The following is an 18,619-nucleotide window of genomic DNA, read 5'->3' as shown; positions in this document are numbered from 1 at the left end:
AAAGAAAACAGATGAGTTCAAAACAAAAAAACCTGTATTAAGCTTATTTGGATTTGATAAGCTTCTAAAACCAAGTTTACAAGTTGCAAAACATGTAATAGTGAATTTTCAATTAACATTTTTAAGTATTGCAGTTACATTAGTCTTCTAAATGTATCCGTTGGGGTCTATATATTGAGGCCTTTCAGATTGTATGAATGAATAGTCACTTAGAAAATGTTCAGCATTTGGACAGTGTTCTGTTTTGACCTTGAACTTCCATTATTTCTTATACTTTTATTCTAATGTAACTAATATATTAATTATGGCATCACATTCATTTAAAACAAGTCTATGTATATAAATGGACTAATTGTAAAACATTTCTTATAATAATGTACCACATATGAATATTATTATGTGATATTTGGCGTTGTATTAGTAGTAAACATTTCAGTGTTTTAAAACTGTTAGAAATGCAGTCTGTTAGAAGTGATTGAAGCTGGGCGGTGGTAACGCATGCCTTTAATCCCAGCACTGGGGAGGCATAGGCAGGTGGATCTCTGTGAGTTCAAAACTAGCCTGGTCTACATAGAGTGACTTCCAGGACAGGCTCCAAAGCTACACAGAGAAACCTTATCTCAGAAAACCAAACCATACCAACCAACCAAACAAACAAACAAACAAAAAAAGCGATGGAGCTGAGCTCTTTTCCTGTAAGTAATTCAGTAATTCACATATCTCTGAATTGGTGCTATTTACTGTAGACTGAGATGTGGTTCCACATTAATTATAATTTTCTTTTTATTTTCATGAGTGCCCTTGCAAGTAATCAGTCACTGAAAGGAGGTGTGCACACCTATATCACTGTCTTTGAACTCTTTCTACAATAAGTATCAAAAAAAATTTTTTTAATCACTGGTGGTGGTGATGGCACGTGCCTTTAGTCCCAGTACCCAGGAAGCAGAAGCAGGTGGATTTCTGTTCATTTGAGCTCATCTTGTTCTACAGAACGAGTTCCAGGACAGCCAGGGTGGTGTGTCTCAAAAGAAACAAAACAAAGTTTTTTGTTATTTTTTTTTAAATGAGCTCATGGGCTGGAGCAATTGCTCAGTGGTTAAGGTCATTCTTTGCAGAGGACCTGAGTTTGGTTTCCAGCACCCAGATGGCTCACTATCATTGAAACTCAAGGTCCAGGGGATACAGTGCCCTCTTCTGACTCTTGTGGATAGCAAGTACACATATGTTGCACAGATTTACTTGCAAGTAAACACACACACACACACACACACACACACACACAAGAAAGAGAGAGGGGAAGGAAGGAAGATCATCCCTTGACAGTGAGGAAATCATGTGACCTGAAAGCTTATTTAGACATTTGTTATTAATTTTTTAACTGACTCTATCAGTATAAGTTCTTTGTCATGTACTATTGGTGTTTGTTTTGTTACAAACTCTTAATTCTTGTCAAACAAGACCCAGTACCTCAAACTTACTTTTTTTTTTTTATAAGAATGCACTTTACAGTACTTTTCTATTAAAAAGAAATCTGGGCTTTGGTGGCGCTCTCAGCACTTGTGAGGCAGAGGCAGGTGGATCTTTGTGAGTTCGTGGCCAGCCTGGTCTACAGAGCTAGTTAAATGACAGGCTCCAAAACAATACAGAGAAACTTTGTCTTGAAAAGTCAAAAAACAAAACAAAACAAAAAAGGAAAGATAGCTTTTGATAGGTATTCTATCAAAAAGTAAAGATAGCAGTATACTTGATGGTTATTCTGAAGCAGTCAGGCCAAGGTTTTAATTGCACTGATTCTGTGTTTAAATAAAGTTATGTAAACAACATGTCACAACCTCTTTTATAATATATGAGAAAAACTATGAAGTAGGTAGGGATAGTATGCCTTTGAAAAATAAGGGTACATAGCTAACTTTTTAAAACAATAGTGAAATTTTGATTATTTCTTTAAAAAGTAAATCAATAAAGGTATTAAATAGGAAATAATTTCACTGTAACAGGAAAGTCCAGAGACATACATTGGGGTTCAGGCTTCAAACTGAAGGTCAGAGAAGCAAAGCAGCCAAGCCAGTAAATATTACCTCCATCTAGCCGAAATGGCAATCCTGTCCTCAGGAATCCTCAGAGGCAAACGTCTCTGAATTCCTGTCTCCTCCTCATGTTCCTTTTTCCACCCACCATATCCTCCTGTCTCCAAGTTCCTAGTGCTGGGATCACTTTTGTGTAAGCTGTCTTTTAGGACTGGATTAGTTTCATGTAGTCAGTCAGTGTGGCCTTGAACTAACAGAGATACATTTACCTCTTAATCCTGAGTCATGAGATTAAAGGGGTATGCCTGGCTTCTATGTCTAGCTAGTATGGCTTCTTTGTTATTTTTGATCACCACATTCCACTAATTTCTAGTAGATGCTGTGTCAACTTTTCTCATGTCGTTGTAAGTTTAAAAAGTTTATATGGTAGGCATTGATGGCATACACCTTTTAATCCCAGCCATCAGGAGGCATAGGCAGGTGGATCTCTAATTTGAGACCAACCTGGTCTACAAAGTGAGTTCCACCCAGCTGGAGCTGTTTACACAGAGAAACCTTGTCTCAAAAAACAAATGAATAATGAAAAAATAAAACAAAAAAGGTATATATAACTGTGTAACTAAAAAGTACATAGATGGCTGCTGATCCATACCTTATTAACAGTATAAAAAGCATTAAACACTTGGACAATATGACCATCTATAATTAAAATAAATAATTCATGATATGTCTTGATAATAACTTTTAGACAACTGAATGATGATCAGTGATATCAGTCACAAATATAGTGCATACTGTGTGAGAGGCTTTGTCTAAGGATGCCCTTGATAGACATTAACGTATTCTGTCCCCAGGTGGGATCTCATTTTAAAAGAAAAACTGAGATACATAGGTCCAGCAACTTGTCTGACAAGATAGCAAATAAGTGGCGGAGCCAGCATTTGAACCTTCAAGGAAGCACATACTTTTGGTTATGTGGAGAGCATGCCTGATTTGTTTAGAGAATCAGTGTCATTAATCTGCCATTTTAGATTAGTGTAAGGTTATGTTTATATTTCATAGAGATTAGTGTTAAGGTAATTCATAACGAGTCTCTTTAAATTGTGGGAGTGAACAAACAAATTCTTTTCCTGGATTTCTTTGCTTTTCCACAAGAATATTGTATTTCTTGGCTGTCACAATGGAGGAGGTGTAATGATTTTATTTACCCTTATCTGTAGTACTACAGTATATTTGAAATCAGCATCCCAACAGAGGCTAACGCCCACATCATAAAGCACAAACCCATTCCCAGAAAGGAAAGTCTTTTAGAGGGTTTTTGATGCCTTAAAGCTTCCCAGTGTCAACCTTTCCAATTGTCCCTTTGTTTGTTATCCAGGAGGTTTTTGCACGCTGAGGCAATGCACCATAGTAAGATGGCTGAGAGGTATGCCTTCGTTTTGTTTTCAGACCTCAGGTGCACAGACTTGGTTTAATCATGATTCTTGTGTCACTCATCATTGGTCCATGCATGGCTCTCTTTTATTTATTTTAGTTACTTTAATTAGTTATTTTAAATGTTAATAAGCAGCCATGAGCCTACCAAGCAAAAACTAGAACCTTGAGAATAACCCACTTTAATCATATCATAACCCCTCCTCCTACCCACGTGTTCCCTTGCCCTCTTCTTCCTGAGGTGACCATCATTCCTGTTTCCTTATTCTTGTATATACTTTCTGTTGCCATCTGTATGTATTCATAAAAAATTACATTTAAAAATGTAGTTGTTTTTCATTTTATACAAAGGTGTCATGCTGTTTTGTAATCCTGTGGAAATGACATTTTTAATATTATATTGCTAAGATTCAACCATTCTGTTGCATATGCCTTTATTTTATAATATGAGAGTAATTGTGGAAGAATTTACTTGAGCATCCAGGGCATTCTTCTAGGTCAATCTTTGAAAAGAGTATATGTGGAAATGAAGTCCCTTAAACAACCTCAGGTACACTCTTGGGAAGAGCTTATATATACCTCTTGAGGTAAACATCAAGTTGAGAACAGCAGGTATATACCACAAATGGCATTGCTTAAAAGAATGTAGATATTCTGGGCAAGTTAATTAACCTTTCCAAGCCATAGTTTTCTCACCTTTAAGCTAGAGAAAAGTAATAGTAAGTCTCCATGGGCTTTATAACTGGGGTAAGAAGAAAACATTTGTTTATCAAGTATTTTGTCTTTCTTTAAGAAGAAGTTATTTTCTAGTGATCAGTGTTATAGAATTATATTATGAAAAAATATTCTAGAATTAGGAGTAATTTTGGTAGTTACTAATCACATGGAGCTCTGTAGATGAGTAATGAGCCCTCTTTGTGTCTGGATTACCTATTCTTGAGACTCATCTGTAAAATCAGTTTATTTCAAAAGCAATTGGTAATAGTAGTAATTATGTGATTAAAAAGTGAAAAGAGTTTACTAAGAAGTTTTGTAGGAATCTTATGTTGTAGCTTTTACTCTCCTTTTTATGTCTGGCTTCTCCAAATAGCGTGTTTCTGCATCCTTTTTCAAATCCTTTTCAGTGTACAGTGTGCTGTTAGAATGGTTATAAAAGGTTGTATGAAGGATAACAGCCAGATTTTATTAGTATGTATTCTTAATAATTTTGATGAAATTATTTATTGATTATTCTACAATAGGGCACTTGTGTGTATGCATGCACAGCAGCTGTGACTGTATGCATTAGACCCACAGGGGATCAAATCAGACAGAATCCCAGTGTGGAGGGGGGGAGTGGGTCATGAAGGCCACTCTCGATGAGGAGATATTGGCAATTAATGGCTGCTGTAAAAGGGAGAGTCACCTTTTTCTTCAGAACTGTGGCCCCTTTAGAGTTTATCCCGGTTCCAGCAGATAGTCCTTTATCCGTGCACATACTGGTATCACTAAGACTTAGTGAGTTTTGAGAGAGAAAAAGACACTAGAGGTTTAGGGGAGATAGGGAAAGAACTTGAGGGGAGGGAATGTGGGATATACTTAAACACATTATTTGCATGATTAATTTTTTAAACAAAAAATTAGGACAAATAAATAAAAAAAGTTAGACTATTACTAAAGTTAAAACCCTGAAGTGTGATGGAATTTTACTAAATGTATGTGTGTGTGTGTATGTATGTATGTATGTATGTATGTATGTATGTATGTATGTATGTATGTATGTATGTAGTCTTCCAGAATGGTTTACAGAAGGAGAATGGTTTTAGTGGTATATTGTAATATCAGCATGTGTTGTTATGACATTTGTGATTTAGTATTCATCTGTCTTTTTCAGTCTTCCTTTGTGGCAAGATTGTCATGAATTATGGAGTAAAAAGCGAAGGAGACAGAAGCAGATGGGCATGACTGATGATCTTTCCACAATCAAAGCCCCCAGAAAGGACCTGTCTCTGGGCTTAGATGACAGCAGAACTAATACACCCCAGGGTGTGCTGCCATCTGCACAATTGAAATCTCAAAGCAACTCAAGTATAGCACCTGGTCAGTAATGTTTCTGTGGCTTATTTGGTTCACATTGCTTTATGGCCTGTGTTGAAGTTATACTGCTAAGATCTATTATGGCAGAAAGGTGAGCGTCGAGGCTTCTTTGGTGAACTTGGCATTACTCTTTTGTTTGTGCCAGCACAAAAGTTTCATTGCCCCTCAGACTACAGTGTTAAGCAGTCTCAAGTCATGTATTTGTTAATGATTGGTCAGATTTCTTTTTCCCTGTTTCCGTAGTTCAGGAGTCAGTATGCCTTTCATTAACACTAGTCTGTGAGGCTCAGCATTCATTCATTCATTCATTCATTCATTCATTCATTCAGTATTCATGTTTTTTAGGGCAGTGTTTTTCTGTAGCTTTGTGGCTTGTCCTGGAACTCACTCTCTAGACAAGGCTGGCCTTGAACTCAAGAGATATGCCTGTCTCTGCCTCTCAAGTACTGGGATTAAAGGCTTGTGTTACCACCACCTGGCTCAGTAGTTTTTATGGATGTTTAAGGCATAGAAATCAATGAAGACAGAAGTAAAAGTTCTTTATCCCATTGATTTATGTCTTTACATCATCCTTACTAATAATCTTAATTTTAAAAGATTGGAACCTCCTATTTAAAAGAATACTTTATACCCAGTTATTTCATTCATTTTTACCTATTTATTTATTGGTAGGGTTTCATTGTGTAGCTGTGGATGTCAAGGTACTTTCTTTGTAACCAATTTCTGCATGCCAATGGCTAGGTTAAAGATGTGTGCCACCATGCTTGGCTAGTTGACAGCTTTTAAAACATGAAATCTGGTTTCCCTCAAGAACCCAGGAATCTGTCAGTTCTAGACCGAATATTCGGCAGAGAAAATTAACTTGATGTGTCTTACTGATATTAAGTTAATGTACAATATGGTGTTTAGGCCTTTCTAACCCAAAATGTCTTTTTCGAGACAGAGTTTCTCTGTATTGTTTTGGAGGCTGTCCTGGAACTCCCTCTGTAGACCAGGCTGGCCTCGAACTCAGAGATCTGCCTGCCTCTGCCTCCTGAGTGCTGGGATTAAAGACGTGCACCACCAACACCTGGCTGTCTTAACTTTTTTTTTTTTTAAAGTAATTTGAATAGGGATTTTTCTCATGGTCTATAAAATAGTTTTAATTTCTACAAAGTTAACTTCACTTTTGAGAAGCAGTATAGTATAGTATAATAAAGAATCCAGAGCCTGTATTCAGTATTAAATTTCATAATACAGGACCTTTGGCAATTTATCCACTCTTTTAGGCTGATAATAGATACTCCTTATAAAGTAGTTGTGAGGGATAGACTATCAAAATGCTAAGTACCTGACACTGTTGTTATCACTTTAACCCACAAGGTGATAGTTCCTGATAAAGTCTGTACATGTGGTCTTGATTTCTTTCTCTTTTGAAATATATACTCCTAAAGATGGTTACCTAAAATAGATTGTAGTTTTAATTTATGTTCATTAGATTTTGAAAGTCATGATAAATAAACTAAAGTGCACTTTTCACATTGTTTCTGAACCCTCTTCCTCAAATGTAATCTTAATGTAGTATAATGAAGACATTGTGGGGATTGGGAAATCTATGAATTATGGCAGTTCTAATTAATACATTTTGTCTTTAGTAATAACAGGCCCTGGACAGCCGTTAAACCACAGTGAATTGGCAATTCTTCTAAACCTACTACAATCTAAATCAAGTGTTAATATGGCTGATTTTGTTCAAGTGTTGAACATTAAGGTAAACTCTGAGACTCAACAGCAGCTAAATAAAATAAACCTTCCTGCTGGAATTTTGGCAACAGGTGAAAAACAGACAGATCCATCAACACCACAACAGGAGTCTTCAAAATCATTGGGAGGAATTCAGCCTTCACAGACCATCCAGCCTAAAGTGGAAGCTGATGCCGCTCAGGCTGCTGTGCAGAGTGCATTTGCAGTTCTCTTGACTCAGTTAATAAAGGCTCAACAGTCAAAACAGAAAGATGTCATGTTAGAAGAGAGAGAAAATGGATCGGGACATGAAGCTCCTTTGCAACTTAGGCCACCTCCAGAACCTAGCACTCCGGGATCTGGTGAGTGGTTGGCTAATAGTTGTTGGTATCTATGGTGTTCACTGTTCAGTGACATTTGTAAAGACGTTCTCAGGTAATTGGTGATAGTATGATATTATTCATTATGAATATTGTAGATATCTTCTAAGGTAAATTTATAATAATCCTTTGTTCTGAATACAAAAGGGTGGTTGATCCAAATACTGTACATGTAGACTCCTCAAGCATTAAGTATGATCATGTGGAGTACCTTTGAAAACCCAAATACTGTATTTCTTTGGTGACCTTGCGTTTAAGTGGTGGTAGGCAACGTGGGCACTTGTGAGGTCTCCTTTTGTACTTAATGTTTGTCAGGGATGGAATGTCTTATCATTATCGGGACCACTCATTTTGAGTATTTCATTTTTCACAGTAGCTTTTGACTCTCTTGGTTTTGTTTCACTAAGGGCAAGATGACCTCATCCAGCACCAGGACAGGAGGATTTTGGAGCTGACACCAGAACCAGACCGACCTCGGATTCTGCCTCCTGATCAGCGACCTCCTGAACCTCCTGAACCACCACCAGTCACTGATGAGGACCTGGATTATCGGACAGAAAACCAGCATGTACCCACTACTAGTTCTTCACTAACTGACCCTCATGCTGGAGTGAAGGCAGCCCTCTTACAGCTGCTTGCTCAGCATCAGCCCCAGGATGATCCCAAAAGAGAAGGTGGTATTGATTATCCCACAGGAGACACGTATGCTCCCACTTCAGACTATAAGGACAACTTTGGATCTTCTTTCCCTGCCGCTCCATATGTTAGCAGTGATGGTCTAGGAAGCAGCTCTGCTGCTGCACCATTGGAACCACGTAGTTTCATTGGAAACTCAGATATTCAGTCTTTGGAGAACTACAGTACTGCTTCATCTCACAGTGGCGGTCCACCTCAAGCTTCTGCCTTTTCCGAGTCATTTCCTAGTTCAGTAGCTGGGTATGGAGACATTTACCTCAATGCTGGTCCCATGTTGTTTAGTGGAGACAAGGACCATAGATTTGAATATAGCCATGGTCCCATCACAGTCCTCACAAACAGCAACGACTCTTCCACAGGGCCAGAGAGTACTCACCCCTTGCCAGCAAAGATGCACAACTACAACTATGGTGGTAACTTACAGGAAAATCCAGGTGGCCCTAGCCTCATGCATGGGCAGACCTGGACTTCTCCTGCCCAAGGACCTGGATACTCACAAGGATACAGAGGACACATTAGCACATCAGCTGGCAGAGGTCGAGGTAGAGGGTTACCATACTGAGTATCTGTTTTTCCTCAGGCACATCATTTTTATCTGGAAAGACTTTTCTAGCTGCAATTTCAGGCAGCAATCCAAGAGACTTGAATAATATTAATTCAACAACAGCTTTATTTTTATGTGGAAAAGGGTCTTGCATACAATAGTGAAAAACAAACAAACAAAAAAAACCTTTGCTTAAATTCATGCTGTTCTTAAAACTAGCTCTATTGATTGTACATCGTCACAGATTTTTAGTTAACAGTTTTATTTTGTATTATTGCAGTTTTAAGTGGATGCTAACATTAGGGACATAATGTTTTTGTGGCCCTGTTGCAGATCTTCTGAACTATGCACACTTGTGCTTTTTTTTTGTAAGTTTGGACCAACTTTTATGTAACAACAAACCCCTTCCTTCACCCTTCCAGTTTTACAACAATCAGAAAGGGCACTGATTTATTTGGTATTTTCTTTTTACAAAGCTACCTTTAGTCAAAGGTCACTGTCAGTCTTTGCACCTGCTTTCAGTGTTATTGTGAAAGGTGTACTTTGTGCTCATTTCAGAAAATAAAACACAACCTTTCTCTTGATGCAACAGTTTTATATAAAAAAATGGTCAACATTATTTTTGTTTTGTTTTTCAGGTTACCATAACCCAGCAAAATTCATTCAAATGAAATAGTGGTTTTTATATGAAAACTATGGGTTGGGTGGGAGGGGTTGAGTAAGTGCCTTAACTGGTAAGCTTAAGGACGAGGATGAGTTAGCCGGTACACCCACTTGTCTTTACAGGGAGTCTGCATTGTGTTGAAGAGGCGGGGAGCTCTCAGTTTTTAGGAGTCACCTGGCCAGTTCTGTTAGGTCCATTCCCTCTGCCTGTCACACTGTCCTTTTCTGCCTGTCTTTTGGCTGTGTTAACTTTCACTGTTTCACCTTCTCTTGGTAGGGGTGTAAGAGAAAAGAAAAGGAGAACTCAGTACCTTTTGTTACTTCTGGGAAGTACTATAAATTTTTTTTTATCACTTACGTGGTTGAAAATAATAGCTGAATGAGAATTTTAGAGTGCTCTTTACTTTCAGGCTGCCATATTGACCCAGTTTCTACTTGGAGAACAGGATTTTTGAAGCAAGTATGTAATAACAAGTTATGTAATAAATGTATTAAAGTTCACAGAAGGAGGGTGGCAAACACCATATTTTAAGTTATGTAATTTTTTAAAGTCAACTTTAGTAGAAATATATCCTAGATTTAATTTAGTAAAGCAAAAAGAAAATTCAGAAAAAAAAAGACCTTCCCTCTTCCTTTCAATTTTGTGAAATTTACTGTAACTTCTGCCAGATTAGAGCAGTGCTACTAGGTCGTTTTAACATTTTTTTCTTCTATTAAAATCAACCAAGAAAGAATAACTGTAATGTTGTCAAGTCTCACTGTGTTTTACATTCACACACATATACAAAATTATATTTCTGAAAAGGAACCAAAGGTAAATAGCCAGCATCTCCTAATAGACTTAGAAACTCTGGGAAATTGAGTGTGCCAACTGACAATTTTAATTGTTCTACTACATTTTTAATCGGAATCTTAAATAGGAAAAATAGTTATGAAAGACCAGTTTAACCTCATGCCCTTTATCTGATTTGTCACCCAGCATTTAAAAACATGATTCAGGAAACAGTAAGAATATTTTAAAGAAGGTAATTTTCACTTTATGCCTATAAAATGAGTTTTCAGTTGACCATTTTATTTTTTGATGGTATTATTTTTGTCGGTGTAACAAAATTAACGTAAGAAAAAATATTTTTATTTGAATATTGAATACTAACAAATTAGTAAAACATTAGAGGAAGTGAAATGCTTTGAAATTTAGCAAAATAGAGTATTCAAGTCTCTGAAATTTTAATATGGTGAGTCTTAGACCTTCAGACTTTACTATAAGTGACAGTATCTAAATTATTCTTATTCGTCACACATGATACTTATGCTGACCATAAGCAGCTAACCTAAAATTGGAACTATTTATGTGACATGAATAGCCTGTGTTTTAAATATTAAATATTTTATATAAAATTGACCTGTGTTTGGTTAGTTTTTCTAATTAACCATTTCAGATATATATTCATGTGGGAGAGTGGCTGGGAAGACAGGGAAATTGTGTTGGCTTTGAAATAGAAAATTAAAATCATCCCTTGTGACAATCTGTATTTCTGTAGACAGTATAACAATACCTTATGCATGTAGAAGAAAAGGGAATGCCAGTTAAAAACATACTGCAGTGCTGTGAGGCCAGTTATTGCAGGATAATTCCAGAACCAGGGAGTTACATGAAAAAAAATGTGTCTTACAACATGGTGAAATACATCAGCAAAGTGTTAATGCATGCTTCAAGACAGTTCAGTGAATTTGGATTAAGAACAGATGGAAAATCACTGATTATTTAGGTTATATTCAAGTGAGATTGCATTTAGAAAATGAACGTAAAAACATCAACTTTGGAAAAACAGTTTTCTTGTGAAGTTTATATGTCTTGACATAAATTTTTCTTGAATGGACATCAATATGTCCCAAGTCTTCTGTTGGAAAACTGAAAATTTAAAGTAATTTTAGAGAGTTAATTGACTAAGGTGATTTGTAGGATGTGAAATAATATGATGGTTTAACTGATTCCACTTCTGATAGCAAATACATATCCAGTGGCTATCATATGCTAGTTGCTCGTCTAGTTCTTGGGATACATTCATAGCCATGGAGATTTAATCATACATCCATGATGCTGAGTGTCTTGTTTTCTCATGTATGGAGATACTAGGTGTTTGGATAAATTACGCTTGGGTGGTTATAAAATGAAAATTTGGGTAAAATTTTATATTTAAATTTGAATGGCAAAAACAAGGCTCTGTAAGGAAGCAAAGCTACAAATTCAGTGAAGGAGACAAACTTTAATTTGAATCTGGCTAGTTTATAAGTGGTGAAATTTGAGGAAAACACATATTGTGTGGGTTATATGCTTCTGAATTGAAATGGTTGGCACTTCAGTATGGTGGTTTTGTTGAATTTGCTATGAGCTCACTCCAGGTTGTTTGTTTGAAGTGGAACTTAAACGCAGGTTTTGCATCCTACATGTTTGGGATGCTGGCTTTGCTCTTTAAAAGTTGATCTAGACCTGCTAATAGCCCAAAATGGAGTGATTCATCTCCACAATACAGCCAAAGAAAGGCTTAGAGAGGGATTACCCTGGTTTCTTTTTGATAGCTGGGATTGCTATTGTGATCCCTCTACACCTACACCACATCTAATTTTGCAGTAAATGCTTTTTTTTTTTCATTTTATTACCTTTTCTTTGCAGTCTCGTATAGCTCTGACTAGCCTTGAAGTCATTATGTAGTTATTATGACTAGCTTTGAACTCCTGATCCTCCTGCCTCTACCCACCAACTATTAGTATTAAGGTATCTGCTACTATGCCTAAGCAATACCAGTTTCTTACTGGTATTGATAAGTACTAGATTAGACTGATAATTTAAATTATTAGTAATAATTTAATAACTTTATAAGGGCTAGGACTAAGACTCAGTGAATGCTTGCCTAGCAGGTACACTGCCAGGTTTAATTCCCAGCACACACCAAAAAAGACCCCTAAAAACTTGGTAATGTCAGGTCATGGCACATGTGTGTCTGTATCCTAACACTTGGGAAGCAGAGGCAAAAAACTTGAGGCTGGTCTTACTGAGTTGGAGGCCAGCCAGAGGTACAGAGATACTATTCTCAAAACAAAACAAAACAAAACAAAAAAAAAACCCCACACACACACCCACACACACACAAAACCCAGAAACAAAAGCCCCATTTTCTAATTTAGAAAATTAGAAGTTGCTAGCAGATGCATTTCATGCTTGCAGTTATTAGAAGGCTCCTGGGTATTTTCTACAGACTGCATGCATTAATTCTGAGACCAAATCATTAAAAATGTTATCTCCTATTTGCATAGCAGCGTTAGTATCAGTCTTAAAAACAATTTGCAAGTAAATCTTGTAATGGTTCTATTAATTCAAATCATTTTATAAGCCTGCCATTTACCAAAGAGCTTCTCCAGATGATTTTCTTGAATTATTTATTAGAAGTTACTAATAAGCTATTGCATGATTACCTGAAGATGTAAAGAAACAAAATTTTCAGCATAGTCAAAGGACAGACTGTAGTTCTTGACTCATCAGAATTTTCTAGTTCTGATTTTATTAAAATGAATCATCCTCAGTCCTCCACATTGGTTTGTTGTATAGGTATTCTTTTGCAAGAGTTTTATATTGTCTCATAGTTAAATCTAATGTATAAGCCATTTGTTACTGAAAGGGAAAAAGAAAGATTGTATTTGATAGTCCCTAAATAAACTTCCACAAGAACTTCAGGCTATTCTTTAAAGGCTTTTCTTTTTTTATATATATTCAAAACACTCTAGAAAAGACTTGTGATTTAGTGTGCCATGTTTTTTGTGGGGAGGCGGAGAGGATGGTTGTTGTTGGACAAAGCTTAGCACCTGAGACACACTTAGTACTTTCCACTTTCATATAGTTGTCTTTAGGAGTAGAGCAGAGAGGGCTCTTTGGTTTGTCAGGTGATTATCTTTTAAAATTGTGTTTCTTTAAATACTAATGAACTTTATTGGCAGTCTGGTTTGTCTATAAAGTTTTGTTTTAGTGAGGAAAAGTTAAATCACTTAAAAATAAAAATATGGCCATATGCTTAGCTATTATTTTTAATAAGCTTTGAGTTGACTGCTTTATCCTTTCTGATTTTATGAAGGTCTTTAGCTTTTATTAGGGTTTTGGTCTTTATGCATAAACAAATAGATTAGGCATGTTTATTAGGATCAGGTTCAATTTTTTAACAGTGATATTTATATGGGTTTTCTCCTTTAAGAGACCACCCTGTCCTGATGATGGACACCAGTTAATAGGATCTAATATTAAGCCATCTATTTAAAAATTTAATACTACTATATACTATTGACTAGGTATTTAAGATTATGTACCTGTGTTTACTCAGGCAGGCATTAATCAACATGTAGTGACACATTAACAAAATAAGCTGTAATGCTGTCTTATTTAGAATGTGTCCCAAGAATTAACTGTTGACTAAATAAGGTAAAGATATTTTATTTCTAACTTGATAATCCTGGCTCTTTCCTTGAAGGTAATTCTTTTAGTTTTCCTCTTTCCATTTATATTCTCTATCTGGTTGAGGCCTGTTTCTAACATAAATCTTGGAAAAATTTCATTTTCTTAACATTTATATACTCTGTAATGTTTGAACAGTTATGATGCATAGTATCTGCTTTTTAGACATACTGCTAATTTCTTCTTTTGGGGGGGATAACAGATGTAGTCTTTCTTGTTCTTGTGACATGGACTCTGCAAGTTGTGTTGCCCAGGCTGATCTTGAACTTGTGAGTTCTAGTGACCCTCACTTAGTCATTTTACCCAGCATTTTGTTTTTCTTGATTTTTCTTCCCAATTTACTTCTATTCTCACTATTTATATGTAGTTTATTTTCTAATTTATTAACTATTTGATTTTGGTATTTTAATTTCATTTTTTTCCTGCTGTTAGTTGATAACATTTTTCAAATTTTGAAAGGGCATTTTCAAATTAGGAATCTGATTATTTCTTTGATTTAACCTGATTGCTTAAAATCATATTTTCATCTGTTATTTTCTAAAACACTGGCAAGATGCCCTGTATTCTTGGTTTTCATTTGTTTTATATATTACTCATATATACATTATCCAGCACATAAACGTTAATGGTATTTATTTACATTTTAACAAGAATTCTAGATTCATGCTATTAGCATGCTACAATGACTGGTTTTCTGCTTCGCTTGTGCTGTCTGCCAAGTTGTTTCGATACTAGGTCTGTATGGGCAGGAACGGTCTAGACTCACTGATCTTTCTGTTTCTGCCTCTCATGTGCTGGGATTATTTGTGTGTGCCATCATACCTTGCCACTCCACCTTTTTGTCTGACAATTATGATTGCTGCTTTAAAATATATTTTTATTTTTTAATTCTGTATATCCATGTGTGAGTATGTGCATGTGAATGCAAGTGTATAAAAGAGTATAGGTTCCCTTGGAGCTAGAATCATACGGTGTTGTGAACAAAACTCAGATCCTAGAAAAGCTCAGAACTGCTGAGCTGTCTCTCTACCCCCTTTGTCTTAATCTTTTTCTCAGATGGTTTTCGTTGTATTTTGGTACCTTTTATTCATTTCTAATTTAAAGTTTTAACAGATTTTTCTATCCACATATTTTCCTTTTTGAAATGTGTTTTTGTTGTTTGTTGTGGTGGTGGTGCTGGGAGCTGAACTTGGTCTCATGTATGCTGATGAAATGCTGTCACTGAGATAAGTTATCAACCTACATCTTTTTCTTGAGTGAATGACACACGGGATTAAAAAAAAGATGCCTGAGATGATCCTATATGAAAAATAAAATATTCACTTTCATTTTACTTTCACCACCTACTTGTAAAATTCATGATCTTTAGAACCATTTTTAAAAGGACATTTTTGTTCTTGTATAGCTTTAGCTATTTCCAGAACAATTCTACAGCTATATTGGGGTGGAATATAAGACAACTTCCCTTTTAGATCAAGAAAGGCCATTGCTATTCACATGACCAACACTTTGTGAAAGTTTGTTACACATGAAGAGGGAGGAAAGAAAGGTGTTTAATGCTGGACATGACTAAGACATAAAGGTCAGAGAGTCTGAACTATAGCGTTATAGATTTTAACAAGTTTTGAGAGACATGCTAAAGAACGTAGAACCATGAATGCTGAGATCATTTGACTAGTAGGTGGCTCAGTGCATCAAAACACTTGCCAGGATGCCTGATAACTTGAGTTCCATCTCTGGAACCACATGGAGGAGGGAGTGTCAACATATACATGCTGTCCTTTGACATGTACTGTGGCATATGTGCCCACACAAATTAATTTTAAACATTTGCTCTCTAGGTTTTAAATTCACAGTATAATTTACTGTTCACAATGGGAAAAAAATGAATTACCTACTTTAGTAGGGCAAAAACTAAGACACTAAGGAAGAAAACTGCATTCTGACTGAACATTCTTGAAGAGCATGTAATATTAAATTTAAAAAGTGAGAAATACAAATGTGTCATAGTTACAATTGCTGATAAAGTAATCAGTTGGCAAGGACAACTGAAAGACTCATTTGGGCTTACAGTTTAAGGTGCAGTTCATCATGGCTAAGAAGTTAAGGCAGCAGGTGCTCAAAAGAGCTGGTCATATCTCATCCATACTAAGAGAGCAATGAATGCTTATGTCTGGGTCACTTTCCCATTTTTTATATCGTTGAGGATTCCTGCACAGGAAATGGTACCATCCAAGGAGGCAAGTCTCCCATCTCAATAAACCTAAGCAGGATACTGCCCTGTAGGCATGCCTAGAAGCCCATTCCCCACGTGATTCTAGACTTCATAAAATTGAGACAGTTGGGAGTAGTAACCATCACATGTCACATACTCTTGTGTGGGAAAATATTGAGAATACAAAGTAGCATAAGAAATAGAAAGTATACCTCAAGCAGACCATTTGCCTATCATATAGAATGTCTTTGATCTGCATGGGACAGGGAGGTTTTACACATTGCTTAAGGAAGAGGTTTAAAAACTGGAAACTAGTTGTGCTATAATTAGTATAGATTAAGCCATTATTAAATACTGGCTTAGCCATTTTTCATCTGCCTTAGGCAGTTTATTGAAATTCCTTGTTTTTTAAATATTTTTCATTAGGAAAATGAATATAATACCTTTAGTTTATTCTGGGGATTAAGTAAATTATAGTTTCTGGTGTAAAGTGATGTTTTTATTGCTTTTGAGAAAGGAATTGGAGGGGCTGGAGAGATGGCTCAGAGGTTAAGAGCACTTGCTGCTTTTCCAGAGGTCCTGAGTGCAATTCCTAGCAACCACATGGTGGCTCACAACCATCTATAATGAGATCTGGTTCCCTCTTCTGGGAGAACACTGTATGCATAATAAACATTTTTACAAAAGGAATTGGATATTAAAGTGAAGTAACTTGATTCTTCCTTGTTGATAATTTTTTTCATTAAAACATGATTTTCATTATTGTATTTTGTTACTGATGCTTTCTTTGGAGTATAGAGTTTTGAAATACTTAAGTTCTATCTTATTCTGGGGGAAAAAAGCTAATGAAGAATGCTATAGTGAATGTAGTCCATGTATTCTTTGTAGTTTCAACACTACTTTTTACCTTCAACTTTCCATATTTGTTTTCCTTGCTCTCTATTAGGAGAACTAGCTAGCAATTTTTGTATTTGCTGGGAAGAAACTGTATAAATATTCCAGTCTTAGAACCTTTTTTGATAGATTGGCTGTCTGGTGCTGTTTGCATCTTTTTCTACCTGAGATGAGCACCATCACAAGCTGATTTACCAGCAGAAGGGCTTGGTTCTTCTCAGTCACTCCTCTGGAACAAACGGCACTTCTAATTTCCAATCGTAAGGTTAGTTTGCTTTGTAATATTCATAGCAAGAGAGCCAAGGCTGTAGCTGGGTTAAACAGACACAGGTAAAAATGTCTGTTTCAGAAGGTATCTGCGAAAATGTCAGAATCTGAAGCAAGTCTTTCCAATGCAGGCTGAAAATTCTACTAGTTTTTCATTCTTAGAGATTAAACAAATGTCCAGTCTTGTTTTGTGTTCCTGTAAACCTGACGCAAGAGTCTGGCGCAGCCTTTGCAGATCTTTGGAAACCAAAGTCTTAAATGTGTGTTGGAAATAAAGATCACAAAATGCAGAGTTTTGAAAAAACTCAAGTGAGCTGGTTGTTTGAAGGACAGAATCTGAACTGCTGTTGAGCTTTTCTGCGTAGTGTATCAGAACAGAATGATAGTACAATACAGTCTTCATTCATGTTTCATTTTTATGACCTATTAGTTCCTCTTATCTGGCCTTGAGGCAATGAGAAACAAGTCTTGGTTAAAAACAAATTATTCATAATACTTTAAATTTTGAGAAGATTGATGTAACTTTACCTCCACAGCCGTATCACCCATGTTTCCCACTTGGAGTATAATTTAGCTGTTCTTGTTTTGTTTTCATTTTGTCTTTTGCTTTTTTTGGGAGTGGGATGGGGGGGGCACTCTTGTAGCCCAGGCTGGCCTTGAACTCATGATGTGGTTGAGGATTACCTTGAACTTTTTATTGTTTTGCCTCTACTTCCTGAGTACAGGGAGTTTGTTGTTTTGTTTTCTGTGTACTAGTCAAGCACTTTACCAACTGAGTGATGCTGTTCTCATCAGCTGGATAATCCAGCTTATCAAAAACTGAAACTGTCCACTTGGAGTGTAGGTAACAGCCAGAAAGGACTTCTGCTTCAAGCCAGGCTGCCTTCAACTGGACCTTAAGAAATAGTCTATATTCATTCCATCATTTGGATTTTCTCTTTCATTTTCCTTAATACTGACTGCCCTTTTATAGGAACAAGGATAAAGGATAAAAGCTTAATATGTAAGGTCATAATGCGGCCAACTGCAAAGATCACTCATTCCTGGGATAGTAGGAGTTAAACCTGACTCTCCACCTTCATTCTTCCAACTCCATATATTTGAGTTTGCTACCTCACTTTAACCAAATCCTGTATTACGTCACCACATAGGGTTTGCAAACACCAGAAAATGTAACTAAGTTGCATATGCAAGAGAGAA

The 18,619-nt window shown here is 36.3% G+C and overlaps 1 protein-coding gene across 4 annotated transcripts in view; it reads left to right on the top strand.

The window, feature by feature from the left end:
- Positions 1-9,463, top strand: part of Cdk13 (cyclin dependent kinase 13) — a 90,081-nt gene extending 80,618 nt beyond the window's left edge. The window contains exons 12-15 of one of the 4 annotated variants that reach the window (XM_040755631.1): positions 3,406-3,453; positions 5,335-5,540; positions 7,352-7,621; positions 8,047-9,463. In XM_040755631.1, coding sequence (XP_040611565.1) covers positions 3,406-3,453; positions 5,335-5,540; positions 7,352-7,621; positions 8,047-8,897 — 1,375 coding nt within the window. In that variant the 3' untranslated portion in view covers positions 8,898-9,463. Of the gene's footprint in view, positions 1-3,405; positions 3,454-5,334; positions 5,541-7,171; positions 7,622-8,046 lie in introns of all 4 variants that reach the window. The other 3 variants (XM_040755629.1, XM_040755632.1, XM_040755630.1) reach the window with 3 other exon arrangements.
- The last annotated feature ends 9,156 nt before the right edge of the window (positions 9,464-18,619 follow it).

The sequence above is a fragment of the Mesocricetus auratus genome, unplaced genomic scaffold, assembly GCF_017639785.1.
Source record: "Mesocricetus auratus isolate SY011 unplaced genomic scaffold, BCM_Maur_2.0 Super-Scaffold_100013, whole genome shotgun sequence".
NCBI lineage: Eukaryota > Metazoa > Chordata > Mammalia > Rodentia > Cricetidae > Mesocricetus > Mesocricetus auratus.
The sequence above is the reverse complement of the archived record's forward strand: the minus strand, read 5'-3'. Positions and strand labels throughout refer to the sequence as shown.